General features: G+C 39.4%; 1 protein-coding gene across 7 annotated transcripts in view; it reads right to left on the reverse strand.

Annotated features, from left to right (window-relative positions):
- Positions 1–13,329: 13,329 nt before the first annotated feature.
- The window catches only part of st3gal4 (ST3 beta-galactoside alpha-2,3-sialyltransferase 4), a 36,029-nt gene continuing 21,864 nt past the window's right edge, over positions 13,330–27,494 (reverse strand). For 6 of the 7 annotated variants that reach the window (XM_023153554.3, XM_004543935.4, XM_023153555.3 and 3 more), the window contains 9 exons: positions 25,141–25,222; positions 24,685–24,774; positions 23,302–23,399; positions 23,023–23,086; positions 22,036–22,131; positions 19,618–19,816; positions 19,045–19,182; positions 14,253–14,408; positions 13,330–14,154 (listed from right to left, as the gene is read on the reverse strand). In XM_023153554.3, the coding sequence (XP_023009322.1) occupies positions 14,065–14,154; positions 14,253–14,408; positions 19,045–19,182; positions 19,618–19,816; positions 22,036–22,131; positions 23,023–23,086; positions 23,302–23,399; positions 24,685–24,774; positions 25,141–25,222 (1,013 nt within the window). In that variant the 3' untranslated portion in view covers positions 13,330–14,064. The remainder of the gene's footprint in view (positions 14,155–14,252; positions 14,409–19,044; positions 19,183–19,617; positions 19,817–22,035; positions 22,132–23,022; positions 23,087–23,301; positions 23,400–24,684; positions 24,775–25,140; positions 25,223–27,494) is intronic. The other variant, XM_024804841.2, reaches the window with a different exon arrangement.

A 27,494-nucleotide genomic window follows, 5' to 3' on the forward strand; every position in this document is an offset into this window, starting at 1 on the left:
TTCGTAGGCAACAGAAAAAAAATACATTGATATTCATAATCTTTTTTAATGCAGTGACATCACTGCTTTAATATTGTCAGCACAGACAACAACACACTGCCAGCTGTGAATACACATGTTGTCTTACACCTTCAATGAAGGTGAACAAGCTAAAGCATACTTTTCTAAACATGCTGCTTGTGCTATATTATGTTTGCTAAGGATTTTGGCTTCTTAATAAGCTTCTTTTTTGTTTTGCATTTGATTCATTGGAAGGCAACTGAGCTCCCAGGGCTACTGTCTAATCAGCAGCAAAGCTGCAACCCATTAAACTGAAGTGAGATACTTTTCAATACCATTAACTACAAGGACCATGAAAATACATTTGTATACTGAGACATTCATGTATACTGAGACATATTTATTTGTTTTTGTGATGTGAATTATTGATCTTTTAATGAAAAAACCAAACCCAAGTGACAGCAACCTGAGTGATACAAGTGTAAGTGCAGAACATGTTCAATCTGAGCTTCTTCTCCTCTGATTTAGAAAACACAGACAGGACACAGGTCCTTGTTGTAAAAGAATTGTAATACTGTCAGCGCTGACACTGATGATAACGTTACGACTGACGTTAACAGCGACAGGCCTGACACTTTGGTAAGAATGTTTTTGGGGTTTTTCTTTTACTGACAGCTGAACTGTAAAACTCACAATTCTCACCCAGAAACCTCCTCCAGCAGATATCTGACATGAGGTGTTCTGGATTTGCATTTCATATTTTTAATGTATAACGTTGTACATTTAACAGTAACACAAATTAAGCACAAAGATTTTTCGCAGAGATGGGCTTTTGATGTTTTACTCATTTCCCGAACTGTAAAATATGTATTTAGACCCCTGTAGGACAATGTTGTTATTCTAGTGGCAGGTCAAAACGCAAAGACATGTCCACTGACAAGAGAAAGTCACCCTTCATGTCCATCAGGACGTAACACAGAATCGCACTGTAAGCAAAAGCTATTTTGTCGACAAACACGGCATGATTTATCGTTTCCTTGCACCCAGTCATGGTAACATAAGACATAGCATCACACTAGACATGTTTTCACTCTTGTTAAATCATTGAGGGTTACAGTTATTTGTTTGTTTTTTGTTTATTTGTTTTTATTTAATAAAAAAAAGTTGTTCTTTCTTGTTTATGTTGCTGATCGTTTTGTGAAACTGTAATTTTCTATTAGTAAAAGAGATCAGAATTAGAGATATTCTGCCAGACTGATTATTAAATAGTTTCTGATCTTGTGTGGTTTTATTAGCAAACCTTCTTGTCATGTTGCGTGACCCAGTTTCGGTGAAACTTCACATCATCGGACTGATGATCTCACACTGACTCTGGAAACTCTGGCATACAGAGTTCATGGTCAACTCAATCACTGCAAGGTTTCCAGGACCTGTGGGTGGAAAGCTCATCACCCTTCCACCACCGTGCTTAACAGTTGGTATGAGGCGTCTGTGCTCATATGCTTTGTTTTATGGCCAAACAGGTCAACTCGGTCCAAAGGACATGTTCCAGATGTCTTGTGGTTCTCTTGGCAATCCTTCCAAACAATGCATAACTCTTTATTCTTTTTCCATTTGTACCTTTGTTAGCATATTAAGTGTTAGCATAACATCATTTTAGCACAACTTTACCACAACAGAATTGTTCTAACTCCTGAATGCTTTGGACCAGTAAATAGTCAAAACTTATCCTTTTATACATGTGCTCACCCTTAATGATGATCAGTTACTCAAATGGATGTAATTAGCCACGTCAATCCTTATTACTTATCCTTCCAAAATCCTGTGTAAGCTAGAGTTTCCGTTGTGCTCCCTACACTGTTTCAGCATTTTGGCTTGATATTTGTTACATAAATAATGAAATGGTGTAATGTCCAACTCAGGCACTTACCTAATTTTAAGACCTGGTAGGGACCAGATGACTTGTTATTATGACCTGGTAAAGTCATACAATTTAAAAATTGTGTACTTTCTTTTCCACAAGACTCTAAGCATTTCTTTTTCTCTACCCTAAATCCCCCCAGTTCCTCATCTCCTGTTGCAAGGTGCTCATCAGAAAGTTTTTCTTATATTTGTATATATTTATATATTGAAGTCTTCGTTATAAAATAGATAAAATACCTACAGCTGCCACACACTGTAATTTGCATAAGCCTGCTTCCTGCATGGAGCCTCTTTGGAGGTTGTAATTCAGCCCCACTGTTCTAGTGACTTTAAAAATGTCTTTTGAAACTGATATTACTGTGATAATGGCGGGACTAACAGATGACACCTGAAGGCATTTTTTGACAACTGGATATGGAAGAAATTGAGTCCAGGCGAGTTTGTTTCTGCCTTTAGAGTGGTTAAACATGCTAGTCTGCACAATCTCAGTTGCTCATTTTCTTTTTCATTCAGGGAAGGAAATACATGGCAAGAGCAGGATACCCACTGTTTTTATACTCTCTGATACATGGCATACATATTATACAAAACAGTGAGAGAAAATATTACAGAGAAAAGTATGTTTTGGAGACAGGCTTTTATCAAACAGACATTTGTCAAATGTAAAATATGTATTTATGGAGGACAATACAGTGTAGTGTTAGGTCAAAATACATGTGCACTGACAAGAGAAAGTTATCCTTCATGTGCATCATGACATGACCCAGAATCACACTGTAAGCAAAAGCTATTTTGTCGATAAACATGGCATGCATTATTGTTGTTTCCTGTACATAGCATTAGAGAGCTTTCAGATTGTATTAACATACTGAGGGTTCGCAAAGTTTCTTTTAGGAACCCCCAGTACCACCACCACCACCACCGCAACCCCCGCCCCAACTCTCTCTCATCTACAGGTAGTTTCCCTTTATAAAAAGGGGAGGGGTGATCACTCACAGAGGTCCTTTTCAAAAGGGCAAGCAGGTTTTGGCATAGGGCCAGCTAATCAAGGTCATCTCCTCTGCTTAGTACAGCACTTCCTCTCTGCAGTGATCAGGACTAAATAAAATAAGGTGTGTCAGATATGATCTCTCTCTCTGAATACCATGTGCAATGGTAGAATGAGCTACTGAAAAGACAAAGAACTGCTTGTCCAAGCTTAACATACGTGGCCATCGCTCTTTCGCATATGTTTAGGCCAACCAGACACTGTAGTGTAAATAAAGGATGGGCATGGTCATCATGGCATTACCATTCTCTGGATTTGCATTTTAAACAAACATCTTTTGTTCGTTTGTATTTTTTTTTTTAAGTCAAAGGAGCAACTAAAATGTGATGCATTGCAAGAGGAATTATGTTTATCCACCATCACTCATACCATGCTGGAAAGTCAGACATTTTAACATGGGCTTCATTATTTCATTGCAGTGGTTTCCAGCTTGAATTTCACCCGCTGCACCCTTGGTTTTATTTTATGGTCTGGCTAAGACGTTCAACAAAAAATATGTATTCCAATTGTGACGCAGCACTGGAATAAAACAAAAGATAGATTGACCTTGACCTCTTCTTCACAAATGATAGCACCTTTTGTGGGTAGGCTGAAAACAAGCGGTTAACAGAAGTCAGCAAATAGGGTCAGTAGATGAGCTCCACAGCTTCTAATGACAGAATCATCCATCACTGTCATTCGAAAGCTCGGGGAGGAAAAAAGCTTGAACCCTTCTCAAGTTAGCCCCAGATGGCAGAAGCTGGGCTTACAGCTCTGACAGAGTTTTGCTCTCGTGTGCATATAGGGCAAAAAAAATACAGGAATATGGAAAATAGTCTGCTGAAATCTCAGTTGCTCAAAAGTGGAAAGCTTACCACATTTCAGCATTACTAAATTTTCATTATGTGCTTTTTGAGCAGTCTTGCGAATACTCGCTTTTTTAACGTGGCATCAGTTAAAACTGGAACAAAAAAGTGTTGTGACATTTGACTTTTTCACTTTCACACTTTAAAACAGCTGAAAAACCCGTTTGCAAAATAGACACACACCCTTTAACGTAACAGAGTGGCTTCTCCAAAGTACCTCTTTTACAGAAGTCAGCAGATTGGCTTGTGAATATCATTTAGACAGGAGGGCGGATTTAAGGCATTATGAAACACTCCACTTCTGGTTGTATTTTTACATTGTTTCGTACGGTCATTAGTCAAACAGACAGGGAGAGGAGAAAGAGAGAATTGACCTCTTGATATCGTGGGAGGGCATTACCACGTTGAGAGGTGGTTGACAGGTAACAAAGGCTTCAGTTCACTCCAAAAAAGTCTATTGAATGTCGAAAAAGAGACATCACATTCTTATGTAAGTGCATATTACGAGACAAATCCCCATAAGCATAACGGGCAGTGCAATTATAGATAGCAAGTCTGAGAGTGGTTTAGAGAGAAACACAGAGAGAGAAAAGTTGGAAAAAAAACTGAAAAGCTAACAACATTTGCACAGATGCAGACTTTTATTTATCTGTATATTATAATAACAGTAAGATCAGGCACCACGTGACACATCCCATGAGCAGTATCCTCAAACCATTCGTCTTGATTTACAGTCAACAAGGACTGATGACTGAAATGCTCCCATGTGTCTGCAAATATTTTTATTCAATAACATATACTCTTAGTGTGCCATAAAAGAACAAGAAACATAAATAACTATCTCTGCCATGTAGTGCTGGTAATGTCACATCCAAAACATAGTCATTATGTGTACAGTTATATTGCAGAAGTATTCAGTGGTAAAACAAAATATATATATATATATGCATATATATATATTAGGGAGTGGGGAGGGAAGAAAGGTGGATAATCCCTAAAAATGTCTGATCTTTTAAAATAGCTACTCTGCTGTCAAATCTGATGAGCTATAATGAGGTCCTGTATTAAACTAGATATGATAAATTACGAGTGCAAATCAAACCGTGTGTTCCCATCACTGTCTTTCTCCATTTTTCTTTTTTACCAAGTGAGGTAACATCTGTCCCACAACGTGCCAGGTGTTCTGCAGCAGATCTAATGGGAATTTTTTTTACCATGGAGGTGTCGGGTCTATACGCTGAAAGCTCTGAATTATCTGGGTATGTCTTAGATCTTTAAATGTCTGGTTTTATTGCCAGTTTATCGCTGCAGACGAAAGTTTAAAAGTTTTCTGCACTTCTGAACAGCCATTCATTTTTTCATTCATTGATCCTCTTTAGTTTTTTTCATCTGAATGGACAACAGTGTAACCCATTCAGACACACTCATCCTTTGTTTGGTTGCTTCATGTGAGAGATTTTTGTGTTTCTATTTTCTCTGTGCTTATCTCACTCATTTGAAGAGGCTAGTTCCAGAAGAAAAGGTCACCCATTTCTTTTGACTCAACAGTTGACTGGGGTTCATGAAAGAATGCTAATACTACACGGTGTGGGCACATGGCACTTGATGATTAATAGCTGGTACAAATTAGAGATTCACCAGAACCACTTTTCTTAAGATTAAATATGGCCGTGCAGCACATGTGAGGCTCTGTCTGTGAGGCTTTTGCATTAGAAATTTGCCAACAAGTAATAATATGAGATGTAGCAAGTCATCCATAAAAGCCATAGTTTTTACTAATGCAGGAGGAATCTTTCACTATAATCATGAAACACTCCGAGAGTGTAAACCTCCACCAAAGCAGTTCACTCTTTGTATTAAGTTTGTTTTAGCATATACACTTTGTTTTCTTTGTTTTTTTCAAATTACTTTAGGAAGTTTGTAGTGCAGTAAAAACAAGTTCAGACTTTTGCTATTTGAAACTTATTTTATATTTGACATACTTTGGAGTATTATTGTTTTTATTATTTTTATTTATGTTCATATAGTACATGTTAAACATGCATTTCACTGTTTATTAATATCTGTTTAACTGTTTAGTAATAAGTATCAAGTGAAAAAAGTTTATTTGCTTTCCAAACAAAAATTATACTTCATCAACATTATATATGTATATAAATGTGTATGTATTTAAAGGGCTTTCAAGGTCAAAGGTCCAAAGTAATGTGAATCCCCATATATGAAACCCTGTATACCTGTATGTTGCCAATACAAACAATGGGAGTAAGAATTCAGTTCAATTTAGTTTTATTTATATTGCGCCAAATAAAAACAATAATACAGAGAAACCTACAACATTCAGATGAACCCTATATGAGCCAATACTTGGCAACAATAGGAAGAAAAACTCCCCTTTAACTGGAAAACCTCCACCAGAACTAGGCTCAGGTAAGGGCAGCCTTCTGCCACCACTGGGTGGTGGTGAGAACCAGTAAGAACTATCATTTTTAATAGCTCTATATAGCATTATTATCACTTGGACCTTCAGATCATTCTATTGACCATGAAGGAGAGGTCGGAGGTCAAATGTGACTTGATGTTTTAAATCTTTATATGGCACTTTTTAAACACCAATTGAAAAAAAAAGCCAGAGTTATTTGGCTTTTTGTCCATTTTTGACCAATAAAGTTTTACAAGAAATTTATTCACTACATTAAGACTTAGCAGATTTACAGACAGAAAGGCACGCACAGATGCACACAAACAAAACCAAAAACGTAAACTCTTTAGTGAACTATAGAAACTATAGATGCATAAGTGTGAATCCTGGAAGAGACGGAAGCTGGATGGATGGATGGATGGATGGATATTATGAAACAACTTGTTCAAAGGTCTTTTGAGTGATATTTCTTGGCATTAAGAATTTTACATGCACAGTTTCTTACACCATCTTCTGGATAAGATCACAGTGCACTGGAACACTATCACCAAATGGTTAGGTGGTCTTTGAGGGTTTCAGTAGACTCAAGCCCAGAGGTGGTGAACAGTAAGCTCACTGATCTCCACAGGCCTCACCCTGCACTGAATCAGCTTCTGTGAAGTGGTGAGAAAAATCCTGTACCATCACAAGAGCGTCTGTTGTTTTTACTCTCCACGGGTTAGCTCTGGACTCTTCTTTTTTCTCATTTCTCTGATGTTTGCTGCAAGTTTGGTTGTTACTGTAACTGATAGCATTACCCAAGTTCTTCAGCTGCCTTAGGAGAGCAGAGCTTCCATCTGCCTTCGCTTTTGTCGTTGGTGCATATTTTAAACTCTGAACTGCTAATATTTGCTCAGCAAATGTGGGGCATGCCATAAATAGCCACAGGAATAGCTGAATACTAACCATCATTGAAATATGCAAAAGATTTGAAATAGAGTTAAAGGATAGATTAACAGTACAGGCTGCATTCTGTTTCGCATTCTGTTCATGCACTTTTTAGATTTTCAGTATTGGAGGGGGTGAGTACTCAGAGCACTCACCTCAAAAATATTCCCACTCTACTCTGCCACTGCAGTGCAAGGTTGCCCGCTGCAGCTTTCAGGTCATGCAGCACATGTGAGGCTCTGTCTGATGAAACAAAATAGGTCCTACGTTATGGACGAGAAGCACACCCTGATGCCTTCAGTGCTCCGGGACCAGCAGACAGATGTACCAGCAGACTGTCAGACAGAGTGGTGCCAGGATAAAAACTCCACCTTCTTTGGCACAATAACAGGAGAACAGGATTGCTGAAGCCACACTCAATGTGCAGATTGGGATAACATAGAAAACATGGAAATGGAGCCAGAGCACACTGGTGCATCCAAACACACAGTTTGGATGTGAAGGTCATTCAGAAAAAAGCCTATTCTGGCAGTTGTTTAAAGACACATAGGGGCTGCCTTACTTGCCCTATTCTGCCTATTCAGCCAAGTTTTAGAACGAGACAGGCGATGTTTATTTATTTTATCTGTTGCCTAAATAGTTTCTTGTTATTTATGGTTAATGTTCCATTACTTGTAAAATGATCTAAGACAAAGCCATCATATAAGATAACCATCTTACAACTGTGTATATCCGAGCCACATTCCGACTATTTCCCTGCTGAAGCAGAGATGGCTGAGCCTACGGGTTTATTTTGCCTCGTCACGCCAATACACAAATCTGAGAAGCAAGATCTTGTGAAAAGAACAAACACTGTGTATTTTTTCTAGATATATTATATAAACCATTGTGTGTTCTTAAGCAGTGCACATGTAATATCTTCCAGCTTTCAGCTGTTGGCCTTTTTAGAAGAAGGTACTGGAGCTGATTCATTTTCCTAGGAAAAGCTGTAGATACGTGATTATTATTTGTATCTCAGGTGCAAATTTAAAAAGTAAAAGTCCATTAATATACATTAAGGGGGTGTCAAACATACGACCCCCTTATGGAGGGGGGGGGGGGGGGGGGGGGGGGGCAAAGACTGTGATCTGGCTCACTGGATTGCTTTAGAAAAATGGTAAAGGGGGCATAAACTGGACTTTTAACTTTATTTTTATATGTTTAACAGCTTTTTTTAATAGCAATAGCTCACCCCCCTTAAAATCAAAGTGGGTTGTATATGAGCTTGACATCCTTCCATTAGAGATGTCACATTGAAGAACAACATTTTTCTTTTTTAAATCGATGAAAAATTCTATTAGCGTTGCCCCAATGACCTTTTATAGTAGGGTGACCAACCATCCTCTTTTCCCCGGACATGTCCACTTTTCACGTTCTGTCCGGGGCGTCCGGGGGGATTTTCGAGATTAATGAAAATGTCTGGATTTTCGTACAGTGGACCCATATGTGTGACTTCATCCCCGAGCAGCTGCTTTGTGAGTGGTTGTTCTGCGCTCACAGATGGGACAGATAGCGTGCAGCAGCGCCTAGTGATGTTTAAAAGATGCCAAAGCACAACTGCAGCTTTTCAGACAAACTGCGAAAAAAAAATTCCCCCGTACCATACCGGTACTGGTAATTTTTCTTATACAGTTGAGGCCTTATTTCTGTACCATTATTTAATTCCAGAGGTTTTGAAGTTATTTTTTTTCCCCTTGTTGACTTGTAAAAGCCTATATCACATTTTTTTCATTAACCGCACAGAGAGGCATCGTTTAAATATGTTAAGATTTTCTTTAAGCAAACAGTATTATTAAAGTTCTTCATGACTGGGCAAAGTGTCCTCCTTTTTGGAAATCAAAATATGGTCACCCAATTTTATAGTGAAAACATTTCACAACAGGATATTATCATGAAACCTCCTCAGTTATGTTTATATGTAATACACATTGAATATACAAAGTATTAAAATAGTTTTTAAAAAAAAAGACCTAAATGTGTTTTGTGCAACAACAAAAAAAATCCTAATATCCCGCAGCTGATCAGTGCATGATCAGCTCTTTGGAGTACAAGATGACCTTCACAGATATTTTACCATCCATGAATTTATTTTCTTTCAAACTTGCTTATCTGCAGAGCTTTTGCACTGAACTCATAATATTGCATAATTTATAATGAGATAAAAACAAAAGAGGCACGAACATAAAATGCTCTTTCTGGCTGCCTGTTAGGAAACAATGACACCGTGTTAGCCTTTAAATCAGCTGAGCTGGCTGACCTTTCGGGCTGTGCAGCAGATACAAGGAAACACTTAGCATAAAGTGTTGTGAATGAGTCTATTTCTATTTTTTTTTATCGCTTTCTCAGTCTGTTTGCAATTTTTGAGATCTGTTGTTGTCAGTTACCTAAGAAAACTGTGCATTGCCTTTCTGTAGGAAGGGAAATCAGTTGGTTTGGGGTCATTTGAAAACAGGAAATGGAGCTTTTTGAAAAAAGATGAACAAATAGCAAAACTGACGCTGTAGAAAAGCTGCTTATCTTTTTTTTTTTCTACCTCACTCGTCTTATTTCCTGCTCATTCTCGCAGTTCCCATGGTAGTGTAATGTTTGAGCACCTGACTCACGGCAGCTCTCCGGGCTGTGGGGGTGTTACAGGATCACCAAGCCAAGCCAGATGCCCTCTCACTAGGTAGCCAGCTACATACTGTACATCTTCCACCTCTTCCCACTTTAGCGGTCCACTGGCCTCCTCACACAGACACATTGTGCATCGATGCTGTGCCTTACTGTTTGTGAAATAGGAAAAAAAGGAAAATATCACATACTGCTGAACTCCATTTTTTTTCTTGGTAGTGATACCTGCTGTTCAACAGACAGTAAAACACTGGTGTCAGTATTGACAGAGTGGAAAAGCAGTAGTCATGTAAAGTCATGTAAAGAACAGAAAAGCAGCCAAATACCCAGGATGCAGATGAGCGATGGTAAATCTTCCTTACTGAAATTACACACAAGCTTCATTTCATCTTTTTTCATGGTCAGCTGTGCAGAGAGCTTTAAATGGTTAACGTCATTTTCAAGTGACTTTTTGACAAATACTTCATTTTCCTTTCCCCTTAACAGTCCATATAATAAATAGAATATAGACGACATATCGCAGGTTATACCATCCCACACTAAATATGCAATACACAAGTAAGAATTAGAGTTCTGCAGTGTTTTTTTTTCTTCTTTTTTGTGTGTGCGTTCATTTTGCAACAATGCTGAGAAAAATGTAGGCCATAGGAGTCTTCAGTAGGCTACTATGTACCTCACATTAAGTCTAGTGTGTTTTTTATAGTTTGGTACAAATTTCCAACCCTTAAAACTCACAAGCATAAAACATTAAAATCTGCTTTTCTCTCTCTCTTGTTTTTTTTTTTAAATCACATTGCTTACTTCTAAAATGTAAAAAAAACAAAAAACAATTTGTGTTATACTGCTAGTGTGCAGCATGTGCAAAATTTTTTGTTTAAGGACATCTAATTAGAAAACAACTGCGCTAAAGTAAGATGTTGCTTGTGCAGGCTGAAAGCACAGTGACTTGAGCAGATGGTGTAATGAGATATATGGTAATAACCACACTGTCAGCGCGTTGGCCTGTATGAGACCGTGCTTAGACAGTGGCATAGCAATCATCCCCCACCGCGTCTTTATTCCGAAACAGATGCATTGTGAACTACAAGTTAATGCATTTGTGATCAAGATGTCCTGGGAGTCTGCATGAAAGTTCAAAGCTGTGCATTGTACATGCATTTTGTTAGTTTAGTACAACTTTTGGGTTCATTAGGTCAACATTACATGCACAGGTGAGCTTGCAGGGCTCAGTTGGTGCGGCGCAGTGTCATTAGTAACAGGGTTAGGAGTTTACGTCATGCAAAAAAGTTTACTAACTCACTGTATGTGTAATACACTGTGGCACCGGATGTTTAAAAGTGTTCATCGTATACAGTCTCATGAAAAGTCTGACCTGATTTGCAGCTGTCATATAAACAGCCCGCACACAAGGAGTCACACAAACCTTGTTCAGTTATGTAACCCCCTGTTGTGTAAGCATGCATACCCCATCGAGTGTGATGGGGCTCATTCTTTAATGAACTCTGAAATTCTGTGAAAAGCATTAATTCAAACAGATATCTGTTTATTCTCAAAATAAACAGATCCATGTGAAGCAGTTACATGTGAAAAAGTTCTTCTGCATTTGAGATTAAACATATGGTGTGTAATTATGTAAACAATCATGAATGTGAGTTGGTTTGAGCAAATCTAAGGGTGAAGGATGAAGGATGATGTGCTCTATTCACTCTGTAACTTCTGATGATAACCTATGAGGAAAAACACTTGTCAGTGATGGGAAAGAAGGGCTTCCTTTAAACACTCAAAGTCCTGAGCTCAGGAAAGGGTAGCCATCTGTCACAAGTAGTTGGACAGAGGGAGGAAAGAGGAGATTTAAAAAAAAAAAAGTGGAGCAAAGGGAGATAACAAACAGCAAGTAGCACCATTCACAAGGAAAACTACAGAAGAGAGAGGAGAATGGTTGTTGACATACTGGAATGTAAAAGCATCGTGATCATGGAACCATGGAAGCTAAGGGATGATTCAGGGTCAGCTGATAAATTGCTGATAAAAGTTTTATAAGAAGAGGAAAGTTTTAACTTTAATTTTGAAAGTAAAGAAGATGTCTGTCTCCAAAACCCAAACTGTGAGCATGCTCCACAGGACAGGAGTCTGTCTCCCATTCTTCTTTTGGTAACTAAGAACCGCAAGCACGCTGTCTGACAGAGAAGTGCACTATGAGTTTTTTTAAGATATAATGGGGCCTGATCATTCAAGGTTTTATATGTGAGAATAGAGAATTTTAAACTGAATTCTAAATTTACTGAAGTCGAAGAGAAGCTAATGTTAGACAAATATAACCTCCCTTTCTTGTTCCTGTTTGTACTCATGCATTAGCATTTTGGATCAAGCTTTTCAGTGAGCTTTTAGGAAAACCCAATTGTAAGGAATGAGAGCAGTCTAGCATAAAATACATAAATGCACAGACTAGTTTTTCTGCATCATCCTGAGACAGGATGTTCTTAATTATGGCAACAGTGCACATATGAAATGAGCCGGTGGTAGATGTTTGTTTACCTTGCAAGTTAAAGCCATCCACAAAACAATGGATGAGTCAAATCTGATTATACTGTAAATGTGTTTTTGCTTTTAGATTCATTTGCAAATGTGTCAGTTAGCAACTGTCAATTTGAGTGTAAGGGGTGTATGACGTTTGTTTCTACTCTATTGAAAAAAAGGACTGTCCTCCTTACGGGTGATATGCAGGCAAAACATGTGGACGTGAGCCACACAGCAAATATACCGAGTTTGTAGTATCCATTCATGGTCATGTGGTGGGTTCTGCTATTATGCAGGCGCAGTAAATCATATTTGCAGCTTAAAGGTATCCCGCTTCCAGTGTGACCTTCAGGAGAATGTCTGCATTGCTGCTCAGAAGGCACAACACTACACTCAGGTGTGATATCGCTCTAGCTCCACAGACCACATTCACATCTGGAGAAACTACAGTGTGAGTGTGCTTTTACTATTAGTCAAAGTTGTAGCAGTGGCTGTATCACAGCATTTGCTGGGGTAATTGAAAACGCAGCATATGTCTGCCATTAAACTGACATAAGCAGATGAGGCAGTCACTGTCACTGCTGAGGATGTACCACTCTGTGAATGAGCACAGCTCAAGCGCCAAGGGCCAGGCTCCATTCACGTTAACATTAATAGAAGGTTTGGTGTCTACAGAGAGCAGACCATCATCGCTGGCATGTCACCTGCAGCAATTGTATCTTAGTCCTTCCAAGTTTTTAGGTTTTTGGTTTCCCAGACGTTCATACCGCACACGTTCACTAGCACATGCACTAATGCTAGGTTTAGTGTTTCCATTACTCCAGGCACTTTGGGGCACGTGGGGTGGGGGGGCTGCTGCATGATTGCACCATGTGCAGTGCAGTAGACTGGATATACTGTATATTATGCATGCAATGGAGACATACTGCCATCTAGTGGTAACAACAGCAATATTCTAATAAAATAAAACATTAAGAAAGGGCAAAGCAACTGTAAAATCAATTATGATCAGTTTTGATTACCTTTAATTTACGAATGTATTTTATTCTGTACATTACAAAATATCCAGTGGTACCATTTGTATCTGAAAAAAAACCATGAAATAAATAATGAAACAATCACCGTAGTCAAAGTATAACAAATGAGCAAAATTGTCATTAGATTTTTTTAAAAAAAACATTAACTTGAACACAGTTCCATACTTTAAAGATAAAGAATCAGAGTTCAAAAGAATTAACAAATTTCATTCTAAACTCGATAAACCACTCGCATCAGGCTTACATCTTAACGATATACGTGAAAAGTCCAGACAAGTGAAAACTGCGCATGTCAGATGTTTTCATTCCATCAACTCAGTTCATCACAAGAACCGAAAAACAACAAGCACCAAGACTGGACATCTACTGATGAAACCAGTTTACTGCAGCTATCTTGTCACAAACAGCTGGGTCGCTACACTTAGCATTGATGCCCAACATTTTTTCTATTTCAGAATTTTATTAATTAATTTCTTTATCTACAGAGTTGAAGATTCTTTAGAAAAAAATGCTGAACCACATCGCCAAAGAAAAACATTTGAAAAGCGGTTAAATCGCTCTATTATTTCACTTTAGGAAAAAAACACACATAAGGTGCCAGGATTGTCACGTTCAGAAAAAATCAAATATCCAACCACAGAAGGCACATTAAGAGCTGAGACAGATGACCCCACAAAAAATGGAGATGGATCTGTATCATAAATGTGGATGCAGGTAGAGAATGGCTCCCGAATCCTCCAGTCTTTTTAAGGCTTCAGCTTCATGATTAAGGTCGTGGTAAGAATTCTGTAACAGAGTGGAGGAGCATTAGTATTCAAGGAATATGAAGCTTTGCCAGTGAGCGTGTTAAAACAAAAAGTACATCACTACAGGTGGCCGCGCACCTTCATAGACTTCATGGTGGCATATCCATAGTAATGGATCGGCTGCTGCTGTTGGCTCTTTGAGCGAGGGTATCCGAATCCAGCAACGTGGACCACGTCACAGTAGTTGAGAGCAACAAAAATGGCAAGTATACCCGTGGTGGGATGCACTGGGATCTGCAACAAGCAAGAGATCATGACAGCCCACTGCACTTCTTCTTGTTTTCATGATTTATTATTTCTAAAATTAGCAAATATTAGTAGATACCCCCAAATAAAGAACTGAAAGATTTTTACCTTGCACACCTGAGTAAAAACAGATAAAAAAAAAAAACAATAAACAAAAAAAGGTTTGTATAAATCAAATTAACTTTATAGAAGGAGAGTTACTTAAAAATGTACATGCTGAGCTTTGCTGGTTGTGCAAAAGAGCTTATGATGTAAAAACAATCTCCAGATGGCTTTGGAACTGAAACCCTAAAAGAAGCCCCTCATTTCACCACTAGATGGCGATAGAGGAAAACTGCAGCTTTATATGCGGTTCATTTGCACAAGCATTTCTATCTGCAGTATTTGCTCTCATAACCTCACCCACATGGCTTATGCAAACACAGTTTTGTTTCTATGCTTTTTATTTCAACCACCTACTGTTCCAACAGAATTTAAACGTTGTGCACAACAATTAACTTAAACTCTTAAAAACAGAAAAACTTGAGTATTTTGACATTTTATTTTGAAATTCATTTGCAGCTCTGAGTTTTTCAAACACAGTGATTCAAAGCATTTAAGCCCTCTGCCTTTCCTTTCCTTCCCCTCGATTACAGTAAATTAGTCTTTTTCACAGTAATCGAGAGGAAGGAAAGGAAAGGTGTGTGAAAAATTGATGGTTACTACACATATAAAGCCTCTGCCATGACTTAATGGTATGGTTAGCAATTATGTTGTTAAAAAAAAGTGGACATATGCAGAGTAAGCATGGGTGCACCATGTAAGCAGAGTAAAAATGGGTGTGCCATGGTAAAGGATGAGTTTATTGTCTAAAGTCATTGTGACAGATACATACGTAGTCCTGCAAGTGAAAATGCTGGCCTTATCACTAATGTACAGGTGCACACACACTAACCTGCAAAGGTTTTAGTGTGGCTGCAAGTTAGTTACAGAGACATAAAAAACTCAAGATTTGGCTGAAAGCTGGTCTGGTGTGATGAAATCCAGGTGGACTACGTCTGTAAAGAGGACACAGACTAATTCCTACAATTCGATTCCACACTACAATTTTTCCTGTATATCCCGAGGGAAAAACAGCCCACAAACAGCGGTGATATACATTTCCCTTCACATTTTGTGCATGTCACATTCCTTAATTGGCTTCTGCTTAAAAACAATGACAAAAGAACATGCAGGAAGCAAAACCTTCCGGCTGATATTTTATTTTTGCTTCTTTAAGGAAAAACTAGAACTCAAGGTAATGTGAGATTTAATGAGAGGAGACATGTTTGTTGTGTTATTCCTGGCTGGCTCTTTCTGTCCACAGAAATTCCCCTGTGCTGTTTGCCACTCCCTATATGACTGATTATGATTACGCGTGCTCACATAGGCAAGAAGAAGAATTATTTCCATATGACCTGAAGACAAAAGAAACTCTCATTCACTTTTCAAATTAAAACCCACTTTAACAAAAACCTTTTATTCTTCTCTTTCCAAATCATCATCTGTGTTTTGTGTTTTTTTCCTGTGCAATGCTCCATCGGTAAATGCACCGGTGTTTATATTAGCCGACTTCCAGTATGTTCTTTTCTAGTTACGGGGCTTACTGAATGTCAAAACCAATAGATCTCAAACTTTTTTTCTGGCGTGCCTCCCTTCAGGAGTCAGAAAAAGTTAACACCCCACTGTTCCTCATCAAATGTTAACAATGAAAAAGTATTTAAACTTATTTAGTGAAATGTCAGCACAGCATCTGCAACCTCTTGTTTTGGAAAAAACTCTGTGTAAACCATCCTGATATCAAAATAAAGTTAACATATAAGTGAGCCTTAATCACATCACAGGTGTAAGTATCACAACAGACGTCATTGTGTCAAAGTAACTGAGGATGGAACACAGATTTTTTTTCTTGGCCTAATTTTTTGTGTGTCTTTTACAGCATGAACCTGTGCTGCAGTAGATCAAAAACTGAAGAAAACCATGAGTCAACAGATGGACATTACCCGTGGAAAGATCAATGCTGCTGAAGTGAAACAGAGCAAAGTTACAGAGGTTTGATTTTGCAAATTAAAAAAATTTGGCACCATCTGTGAGAGCTGATATTTCTTCAGCATTGAAAAGCAGAAATTTGGCTTTCTTGCTGGAGGTCAATTTCGCAAAACAAATCAATAAACATACTCTAAAAAATTATGGACTGGTGCGTAATGCGTCCGCGCGTAAAGAATCAAATAAGGCAGAAAGTAGGAATTTATGACAGGAAACTGCTGTTGAAACACACTGCGAAATGGAGCTGTGCAGGAAATGTGATTGCATCAAAGTGGATTTTTTTGGTAACAATACAGCACAGGTAAGACAGAACTGATGCTAATGTTTGTCACACTTGAAGCGAAATTTTGGTCTCCTTTTGCTGCTGGCTTAGTGAATTTTTGGTTGGGTCGTGATGAAACTTGCACTTTTGGACTCGGTGAGATCTGTGCTTTCAACAGAGACATTGTCCGTGTACATGCTGTCAGATTTGTTGTTTTAGCTGTGTTTGGTGGTCATGGAAATGGTTTTGTGAGCTTTAGCTAAGATTCTGATATTTCAGTGATGCCACACATCTATATTTGAATAACAGATCTGGCAGCACAGCCTGTGAAACTAGCTGTTGCTTTCAGTTTCAGATGAAAACGCCGTTTTCAAATTTATCTGGGCTGGTGTGGACGTTGTCTCAGTGGAGGTTTTTGAAACCCACGTTGAAGTGTGAAACCTCAGGGGAAGTGCTATTTTAAAAGTTTATTCAGAGGTACAGTAGGGCTCAAGTGTGTTTTTTTTTTATAGTTTAGCAACAGGTCAGGCTGGCATCCGGTACTCAGTGAATGATCAGCACAGCTCCTCAATGTGTGCTGATAACTCTACTTCTGCCTTTTTCAGGAGATGTTTAAAAGAAAGCCTACACACAACACACCGGCATGTAGGTGACAGTAAGTGTTCATTTGCGTGAGTCGGTGAGCTTTGTGTACCCTCAGGGTTAATTTTTTGCAAAATGTGTGTCTAAACAAATGTGCAGTTGGTTATAGCAACAGAGATAACAATTTGTTTGAGTAGCCTTGTCAAGAATCTGAAACAGAGTTTTTGCCGCTGCACAGAGCATAATCGGTAACCTGAGGGAAACTGATGATGCCAAAGCACAGGGGTTCCAAAATGAGACAAAATGTATCCAACAACAACACAGAGTGAGGGCGTGCCAGATGCACATTTCCATCGTGTTCAGTAATGTGTAAAAAATGTCATGCTTACAGCCCCGAATAAACATAATTCAGGTGTTACTTGAAAACTTTACTGCCTGCAGGCCCCAGTTCTCCCACCACTTCATCCCATCTCTCCTACTGCTGCCCCCCAGCCATTCCCGTACAAGCTGCACAGATGGTACAGAGCTCCTGTCGAGTGAGCCCGCTGATTGCCTGCAGGATCTCTGCCTTCCCGCTCCTCACTCTCGTCTTGCAGTGAACCAACTGTGTTTATACCGCAATCTGAAATGGTTACACCCATTGTCAAGTCTTTGACAAAAAGGTCTCAGTGGGAACAAGCAGAACCAAAACAAAACTTGGCTGAAGATCCACATCGACGACGATCCCCACCAAACACACAGAAAGCCACACTTGGAAGATGAGATGCTATGGGCCAATAAAAAATGCTGTAATACACCAGTTTCAGTCCAAGAGGGATCTCGTGGTGTTTCAAAATCTGATCAGCAGGGAAAAAAAAGAAATGTCATGCACTCTGGATCTTCATTGCGCAACTGCTGTTTTTCCTCGAGTTTATGGGTTTAGAGCAATGCTTTCACTCTTACTTTTCGTGTTTTGATTCAGCCATCTTGCGTTTCATTTGCCTTCTACTTTAAAATGTCAAAGGATATGCTCAGTGAAAACCAACTAAACATTAAAATCGAGTTAAAAGTTAGTGAAGGCCACAGTACAAAAGCAATACTCCGCATCACAGATAAGCACACTGGGAACTGCCTTTTACCTTTGAAGACATACAATAAGAAAACAATATTTTGGCTTTTCTTACCCCCAAAAAAATGAAATAAGCCAATTATTTCCCAGGGAACCACCGATTTATCGTTAAAGACATGAGACAGTTATCTTACAGTGAGATACCAGGACGCCAAGCAGAAGCTAATTGTCACCAAATTCACAGTAATCACCAACTAGATTTCAGCAGAAACGCCTCTTACAATAAACTGTTTACCACAAAGGTCATGACGGATCATTCTGAGGAGCAGTGCCTAATCAGCAGAGGCTCCGTCCACCCTTGTTAACATTCATGTGGGAAGCAGTGAAAGGCCAGAAAAGAAGAACAGAAACATAGGAAAAAGAGCACAGAAGAGGAAGAAAAGTCTGCTGCAGAGGATGCCAGAAATTCTTGGTATTGCAACATCCCCACCACAATTACAGAGCAAAAACTTATGATTAAGTAAGAAATGGGACTGATTTGAATAAGGAATAAAGACAGTTTGGTTTCAATCTGCACTGAAACTTCTACTACCACAAATTGAGATCACGCATAGTCACGACTGCAAAAAACCCAAACAAAAAACACTTAAGTGAAAGTGATCACTCACCTGTTTGCTCTTGGGGTGAAAATTGATCTTTAGCAGCTTGACTGCAGTCTGATGCAAGAAGTGTGGGTCCAGCACTCTAACTTTACTGGCATCACCCAACCAAATTTGAGGAGGGGGCTTCCAAAAGCCTTTCCTGACCTGGCAAAGACAAAAAAACAGACAGGGTGTTTACAGACTGAGAGTGAAAACGGCCACGAATTGCCCTTTATTTGGCAGAATGGATGCATGCAAGGAGAGACGCATGTAAATCTCCATGTTTGGAGGACACTAAATCGATGTGCAAATTAGCGGGTAATGACCCTGCAACTATTAGCAGCAGGAGGCCGGAGGTGCCGTGGGATACGGAGTGAACGATGCCTGCAATGGAAACAACATTTAACTCTGGAGAGTGCTGGCACTGCTCAAGTGGAACCTCTTAAGTAGTTGTTCCTGATATGCAAGACAGACAAGCTTGAAAAGTAAACAGAATGTGTTCAGTTGAGGCAGACAGAGGAAAGAACGAAAGAAAGGGAGATGACTGTGTGTGCGTAAGAGAGTCTGTGTTTGCATGTGGGAGAGTGCATTCTCACACACATCCAGTACCCTCTTCTCATTGTAGAGGATCTCTTTGAGCCACCGTAGATCTTGCTGTTTGAAAGGCACCAGGACCATAAGGGTGTCAGGCTCATTGTCCAGTCCAGGGTTGTAGAAGGCTGACTCAGGGTAGAAGAACCTCATGGTGGTCTTGTTCCCCACGTCTTCCTCATAGCCTCTTACCGGGGCATCATTCAACCTGAGGCAGGAATAAAATATGTAAAGAAATTTAAAAAAGGATTTTCAGAGCTGTTTTAGTCAGGATTTCAATTTTTGCAATTAGAAAAAAGTTGATGTAAATGAGCATTGAATAACCATTATTCAGTGGATCGTGAAATACTGCACTCCCCACCTGCAGCTAGCCTCTCAGAGCTTCAACCGATTCAGTTTTTACATAAATGATTTAAGGTCTGATCGCATGCTTAAAGACACTGGAGGTAACATGACCTCGGCCTTGAGCATAGTTTAGGTAAAGATCCATTAGGTGATCTTTGCATGCAATGTTCACTGAAATCTGATAATACTCTAGGAGGAGTAACAATTCTTGTAAATCACATAAGCTCATGGGTCCTTCAGCCCGAAGTTGACAATTCTTGATTTCTTGTGTTTTTGCAGATTTTTCACACTTACATGTTGCAGATCAATAAACTATACACGGACAACCTGAATAAGTACATGTGGCAGAGTTGTGGTCCCTGGCTGAGCTGCAGGGGAGGGGTGGTGCAATGAACTCAAGTATGCATATGTTTTTTTTTACAGAACTTTATGCTGATGCACAAACTCAACAGCGACATCCTTTATTGCACAGATAGTCCATGACCATCTCTTTAGTTTCTGACACATTAATGTGCAACAAGGACAACTTGCAACACTCTTTTTCTGGTCAAGGTTTACTCAGCAGAGATGCAATCACTGTAAAAATAAAACTGGAGAAAACGCACTTCTGTGATGGCAAATAAAACACGATTTACCAACATGTCACACCGCAATCAGTCTTATGAATACTAAGAAGTTGCAGCAGCATTAATTTTGGTGTATGTGTAAAGTTGCACCCAGATATGTCGTCTACTGACAGATATTATCTATCACACGATTAAGAGCTGGGGGGGAAAAATTAATAAAAGTTAAAAAGTTGCCTCAGAACAGGATGACTAACTCACTCTACGCTGTACACAGCCTGAAATTCGAAACCTTGTTCACTCTGTGAAATAAAAAAACATCTGTGTTTCATCACTTAACAAAAAAATACAATATAACTCTATAGTTGACAAATTCAATAGCACAGACTGAGAACATTAAATTATTAGCAAGCACTTTGAGAACTTAATTCTCAACAGGCTTTTAAGAAGTCAAGCAGTGTTTCCATGGCAGGAAAAAAGCCAGATGACGTCAAAATCTCAGGCATGCATTGAATTCTGAGTGTCAATAACCTGACTTGGCTGGAAAATAATTAGAAGAGAGCGAGAGACGTGAGGGGAGGGAAAGAGGGGGGTTCGGGGGGGGGGGGGGGGGGTGCATTGCTGCCAGGCCTAATTCTGGCTGTTTGAAAGAGGCTTAAAAAAAACTCAGAATGCGGTCGCTCATTCCAAGGCTGTAGAGTCAGATCTGCTAGATGCCTTTGTCCCTGAGTAAACTCAATGCTTTCTTTTCTGCTTTTAAAGAACCTGATTTGACCCAAACTTAGCCTGAGAGGACGGCTCTGTGTCAGAGTCACATGCTTATACAGTCTACAGCTAAGTGAATTAAACCCTATTTAGAGAGGCTGAGGGTAAAAGAAATCAACACATTCTCTTTTTTAAAATGCAATAGCAATGAGTCCTAACTGCCTTGAAACATGGAAGTTTAACTGCTCTCCTTTTAAATCAACCTTGGACATGATTTTTTCTGATTGGCTGTGCTTGATAAACAGAAGGGCAGAACAGCAGGTTGGTTGGGTTTCAATCCCTACAACAAAAAGTGTAGATGACCTCACTAATGATATCGCCAACAGCTCTATCCCTCAACCTGCTTGTACATGCACCCATATTTGAAAGTCCTACATCCCTTAATTCACGAGTTATTGCGCTTGCAAACTTGGGTATCCACCCAACCTGGCTGTCCACCAGGCGAGGTGATGACATTACCCCAAGCCTTTCAGGCTGAGGGGCTGAAGACTGTCAGCAATCAACTATTTAGAGCAGTCTGAAGTCTGAGCTTCTGGCTTAAAGACATTTAAGCCATATACTGACTTCATTGTTTGCAACTTTGAACATTTTAAATCCAAGCATCCATCTAAATAATTGGATTTAAATATATGGCAGACACTTTCAAACACACTTTAACCCCACTATTATTGCACAGTAGAGCATATCATTTCATTTTAATACCATAATCAGGAAAAATGATTTCACTGTTGTGTGGAGTATGATTATTGCTTACCGAATGACCACATCGTATTTATTGATGATGCTTCCCAGGGAGCTGTTTTTAATGGCAAAGCCATTACCTATGACTACACAAGTTCTGCACTCAAGGCTGTGGAGAAAAACAACACAGGTTCACATTATGAATTAAATGTGGCAAATTTGTCTTTATCAAGGTTTCTCATCAGTCTTAAAATGAACATGTTTTGTTCAGTTACAAACAAAATGGCTCTCTGGAGGCAAAAACCTATCATCACTACTGGAACAGCACGCGAGGACATAGGGAACAGTTATAGGGAACAGTTACAGAGAGCGTTTTCACAGAACTCTTTGCAACCATGTTAAAAATCAAGTACAAGGCCACAGTTAGCATGTTAAACGTTAAAGTTCGTGACAGCACAATTAAAAAAAGATGGAACAAGTGTGGCTTGTTTGGAACGTTTGCCAAGAGAAGGCCTCGTCTTTCTAAAAAGAACGTGGCAGCACAGCTTAGGTTTGCAAAGCTGCATTTAAACAACCACAGGAGCTCTGGAACAATCCTATGGGCAGACGAGAACAACGTGGAGATGTTTGGCCATAATGCAGAGTGCTACATTTGGCAAAAACCAGTGCCTGCAAACCTCCATGTTGTAAAGAAAAATGGACCAAAATTCCTCCACAACGATGTGACAGATTTCAAGTTATTGCTGCTAAAGGCGGCGCCACAAGCTGTTGAATCATAGGGTGTTTTTCACAGGACTGCATAGTGTGTATTTGTTGGCACCGATCTTGGCCTACTCTATTTTGAGCATGATGGCTTGAATTGGTAAACAGAGCAGGATACTGAAAAATTTTTAAATAGTTAAGAATATTTAGAATAATTAGAAAAGTGCAGATTAATATTCTTGTAAATAAATAAATTGTAAGATGGTCTAAAAAAGCAAATCGTTATCCATGATTGCAATATTAAACTAATTCGCTTTACTACTGTTGGCCAAGTTTGCTAAAGTGTGCTCAAACTTACTTTTCAATGTTGGCTGGCACGTGATAATTTGTAGTTACAGCAAGCACTTTCAGTAGCAGCAGCTCTGGGATGAAAAGTGAGAAATGGAGAAGTTCAAAAGTTCACGCCGAACACAGAGCTTGAATTGGTGAAAAAGCTACAGTCCTGGGTTTCAGCTGTATTAACAGTTTAAGATGTCATCTATTTAATCCCCAGTCCTGGTCCCAGTCAAAATGAGACAAATTTGCTAAAAGTGAGTGGGAAGAGTGGGGATTAATTTAAAATGCAAGGTCAACATACCACTGCCCTTAATGCCATAAGGTAATGCCAGATCTGACAGATGCTGCCGCCAAAAGAAATCCTCCATTTTCATAAAGAGCTGCGTCCGTCTGCTAATGCTGCATGAGAAATGTCAAAGCAGGGTTTATAAGATGATACCACACAGTTTCAGTGTACAGATGAGTTATGCTGCCAGAGGCTTTGTGGCCGGGAGAGCAAAGAAAACTGCTTCAAGTTTTTTGTCTAAAATAATCAACCCACACAATAGACAATACCATCTGTTCTGCCAAGCAGTACAGTGTTCAAGCTAGCACATAAAAAAGAAAAAAAACTGCTTTGTAATCTTAACTGATGCACTAGCGTTACCAAATGTTCTGGTACCCATTAAGCAGGTAAGCCAACCTCGTTATAAGAAAATTACCTATTTATATGATGCCATTCAATAGCAATTTCCTTCATTAAAATTCTCCGCTGACATTCCCTCGCCATGGAGAGGGGAAAGAAAACAATAATGCTCACAGAGCCTGTGGAGTGAGACAAATGTGGCAGGTTGTAATATGTGAAACAGTTGCTCTTCTGTGCTCACTCACTCCAGCTGTTTATAACCTACTGTCTTTGACAGTAAGTCTCTCAGGCATTTATTACTCTTGTGTGCCAGCTAGCCCTCTGTAGGAGATCAGGATAAATCTCCGGGCAGGGAGTCTAATTAGAGAAATGTCATTGTAACTGCCTCGCAGGCTTCCCTGTGACTGACTCATGTTAAAAATCCAAGAACAACGGACTGGTAACTCTGAACTGAACTCTTTTTCAGCTACACATCTTAACTGTTGCAAATGTTAAAGGGCAGGCGGTGGAAGGTCGACTGGGCTAAATAAATAAACAGTGACCTTGGATGAGGTTTGGCCAAACCACACATTCCCTTTTACTAATAGAGCAGAGCCAAGAATAAAGGTGAGTAAATATACAGGTCGATAAACTGATAAAGAGACTAAAAGATAGATAACTGTGAGCATGTTAGAGAATGTGAAACAGGGATTAGTTAACAAAACGGGCTAGACATTATCAAGTTATAAAAAAAATATGTATATGTCATGAAGACATTGTTAGCCAAAATTAGTTTTTCACATTAACTCCCTCTCTCTGGCTTTTTATCAAGACATTCCACTGGAATGACTGAAACTTACTGTAACCATTATTTAGATGGAAACTCTTCTTTTAAACATAACTCTTCTTCTCTGTAAAATATGCTTTTCTGTCATGACTGGTACAGAGCAGTCCAGTTTCAAGGAACTCGGCACTTTATGTTCAAATAAAAACACTGCTATACACCACTCCTTTAATAAGTCAGTTTCCCCAAAAAAAAGAAAAAAAGAAAAAAGAACACACAGACATGCCATTACTCACTTAAAGTTAAGGCTCTCCCATTTCTTCTGGGTTAGCCAGCCACCACACAGCGACTTGCTACTGCTGGGAGACTTGCTGGTGCCTCCATAGCTGAAAGACAGTTGCCACAGATGGCATGAAAACTACTGCTGAATCAGTGAAAATGGAAAGTGCCAGTAATTTAGTCCAAAATGCTCAAAAAGTGCAAAAATTGCTATGTTTGAGGCTTTGGTTGACTAGCAGCTCAGACCACTTTGTGAATAGGCTGTCTTCTCAGATTTTAGTGACTCAGCGCTGGCCAGAAATCCTGCGAAATGGGTATTACTGTGATTCTGTGACTCAATACCAGAGAAATTAAGAAAGAAAGAAAGAAAGAAAGAAAGAAAGAAAGAAAGAAAGAAAGAAAGAAAGAAAGAAAGAAAGAAAGAAAGAAAGACAGACATGTTTGTGTTAGAGTGTGTCTTTGTGTGAGATTACCTCTGAATCAAGGCATACGAACAGTAGAACATGACAAAGGTGACGAAGAACAGGAGAACTGGGAGAAGCCTAGGCCACCATACTGGAGCAGACAAAGACAAAAACAGAAGCAAACATATCAGGGTATAAAAGTAGAGTCACCTGAGAGACAATGCTCAGTCTTCTTCTATGCAAATTATGATGTTTGCTTTTTCTGACGTGCCATTTTGAAACAGGTGTACGGGCAATGCCAATGAAACTGATTTTCATTCAAATATCACTTTCCAAATTAAGACAAATGCAAAGGCTTATAGGAAACTGTCCATCTGCTAGGATTTATTTTTAACAGCAAAGAGTGAAGATCACAAATTACGATACGATGTTCTCAAAAATGGTTTGAATTCTTTAAATACACTGAAAAAACTTGCAAATCTCATAAACACATATTTTATTCACAACAGAACACATAACAAATGTTTAAACTGAGATATTCTACTTTTTCATGAAAAATATTAGAAAACGATGGCAACAAAGGGCTCAAAAAGTCAGTGGTGCTAAAAAGAAACAGCTAGGGGAACATTTTGCAACTAATTTGGTTAGTTGACTACATGTTAGTTACATGATTGGGAATAACAAGAGCACCTTAGAGAGGCAGTTTGACAGAAGTAAAGCTGGGCAGAGGTTCATCAATCTGCAAACAAATCTGTCTACAAACCATTTCTGAAATTTGAAAGTGTAAATACAGGTTTAAGATCAACATATGCTCCAATCCAGAAAATGTGTCTTTCAGGAAAGGTTGCACATATTTTAGACGATGCTAAACCACATACCACCTCTGTTACAACAGTTTCATAGCAGAAAAGTACATGTGCTGAACAGTATGTCTGTGAAGGTTCTCAGTCATCCAGGTCATTGTAGTCAAAGGAGCTTGCAAAGAAAAGAGTCTGGACTTCTTTAAGTTGCTTGAAGACATTTCACCTCTCATCCGAGAAGCTTCTTCAGTTCTAAGGTCAAACATGTGAACATTGGCATCCCCTTTTGAGGATGTCAATGTTCAAATTTTGGACAGAGAGGACAGATGGTTTGAAAGAGGAGTGAAAGAAGCCATCTATGTCCACTGTGAGCGACCATCTTTGAACAGAGGCGGTGTCTGCCATCTATAATCCAGTTTTGAGTTACCTCCCCAGACGCCTTAACGCCCACTCACACCCTGGGCCATCTGACCTCAGGAATTCGCATGATAAGGTGGGGCCAGGTTTCACAATGAGCTCACCCGAAACCCTGGCTGATTGGGACCCACACCCAGTTTCACACCTTGGCTCAGGCGATTAGAGGATCATCAGGGGGTCCTTTTGTCCCTCTGCGGGGGGACACTCCCACTAGGTTTAAATCAGGGACTCCCCACCATTTGACCTTAGAACTGAAGAAGCTTCTCGGATGAGAGGTGAAACGTCTTCAAGTAACTTAAAGAAGTCCAGACGCTTTTCTTTGCAAGCTCCTTTGACCATGTGCTGAACAGCACTCCAAACCTTTCATCAACTGAAAACAGTTGATACATCATGAAACCAAAAATACAACGAAGTCAAAGAAGAAGAGAAACAAGGATACTACACAGTGGTAAACACAGCTGTTACCCAACTTTTTTGAACGTGCTGCTGCCACCAAATTCAAAATGACTTATTTTGTTCATAAAATGGCAAATTTCTAAGTTTCAACATTCAATATGTTTTCTATGTTCTATTGTGAATGAAATATGGGTTCATTGCATTCTCTTTTTATTTAAATTTTACATAGCACATGTATGGAATGAGGGTTGTATATGAGTATCATTTGATATACTGGACTTATGTTAATGTGCATTTGGGAGCATCAAAAGTTTTCTTTTTCTTTTTTTTTTAACAACATCTCCATGAAATTACTCTAAAGCAGGGGTCGGCAACCCTAGGCACGCGTGCCAACTGTGTCACGTGAAGGGTTAACTGATGGCACGACCATAGCTGGACTGGCCATCAGGCATACCAGGCATTTGCTCGGTGGGCCGATGATTTTTTTTTTGTAACGGTATAAATGAAAGGTGGTGGATTGGCCAGTTGCTGGCCGGTGTGTAAAAATAACTCAGTTGTTTGGTGGTGGCTATGGCGTAGCTTCCACAGATTCAGTAAAATTAACAAGTGGTGGAGGCTGGCAGGTGGACGAGGGAGAGGGGAGGCAGGAGGAGGAGAAACCCGAGGCGGCCACTGGTCTGAGTGTGAACTGAACTTCAGGTAAGAAGTTATGACTACAGTCCATCTGGGTCAGATATAAACCAAGTTTAGGTGGAGTTTATTTTCATTGTGCTGACTTTTTACAGTCAGTTACAATAACTCGTACTGCGT

The sequence above is a fragment of the Maylandia zebra genome, linkage group LG14, assembly GCF_041146795.1.
Source record: "Maylandia zebra isolate NMK-2024a linkage group LG14, Mzebra_GT3a, whole genome shotgun sequence".
Classification (NCBI taxonomy): Eukaryota; Metazoa; Chordata; class Actinopteri; order Cichliformes; family Cichlidae; genus Maylandia; species Maylandia zebra.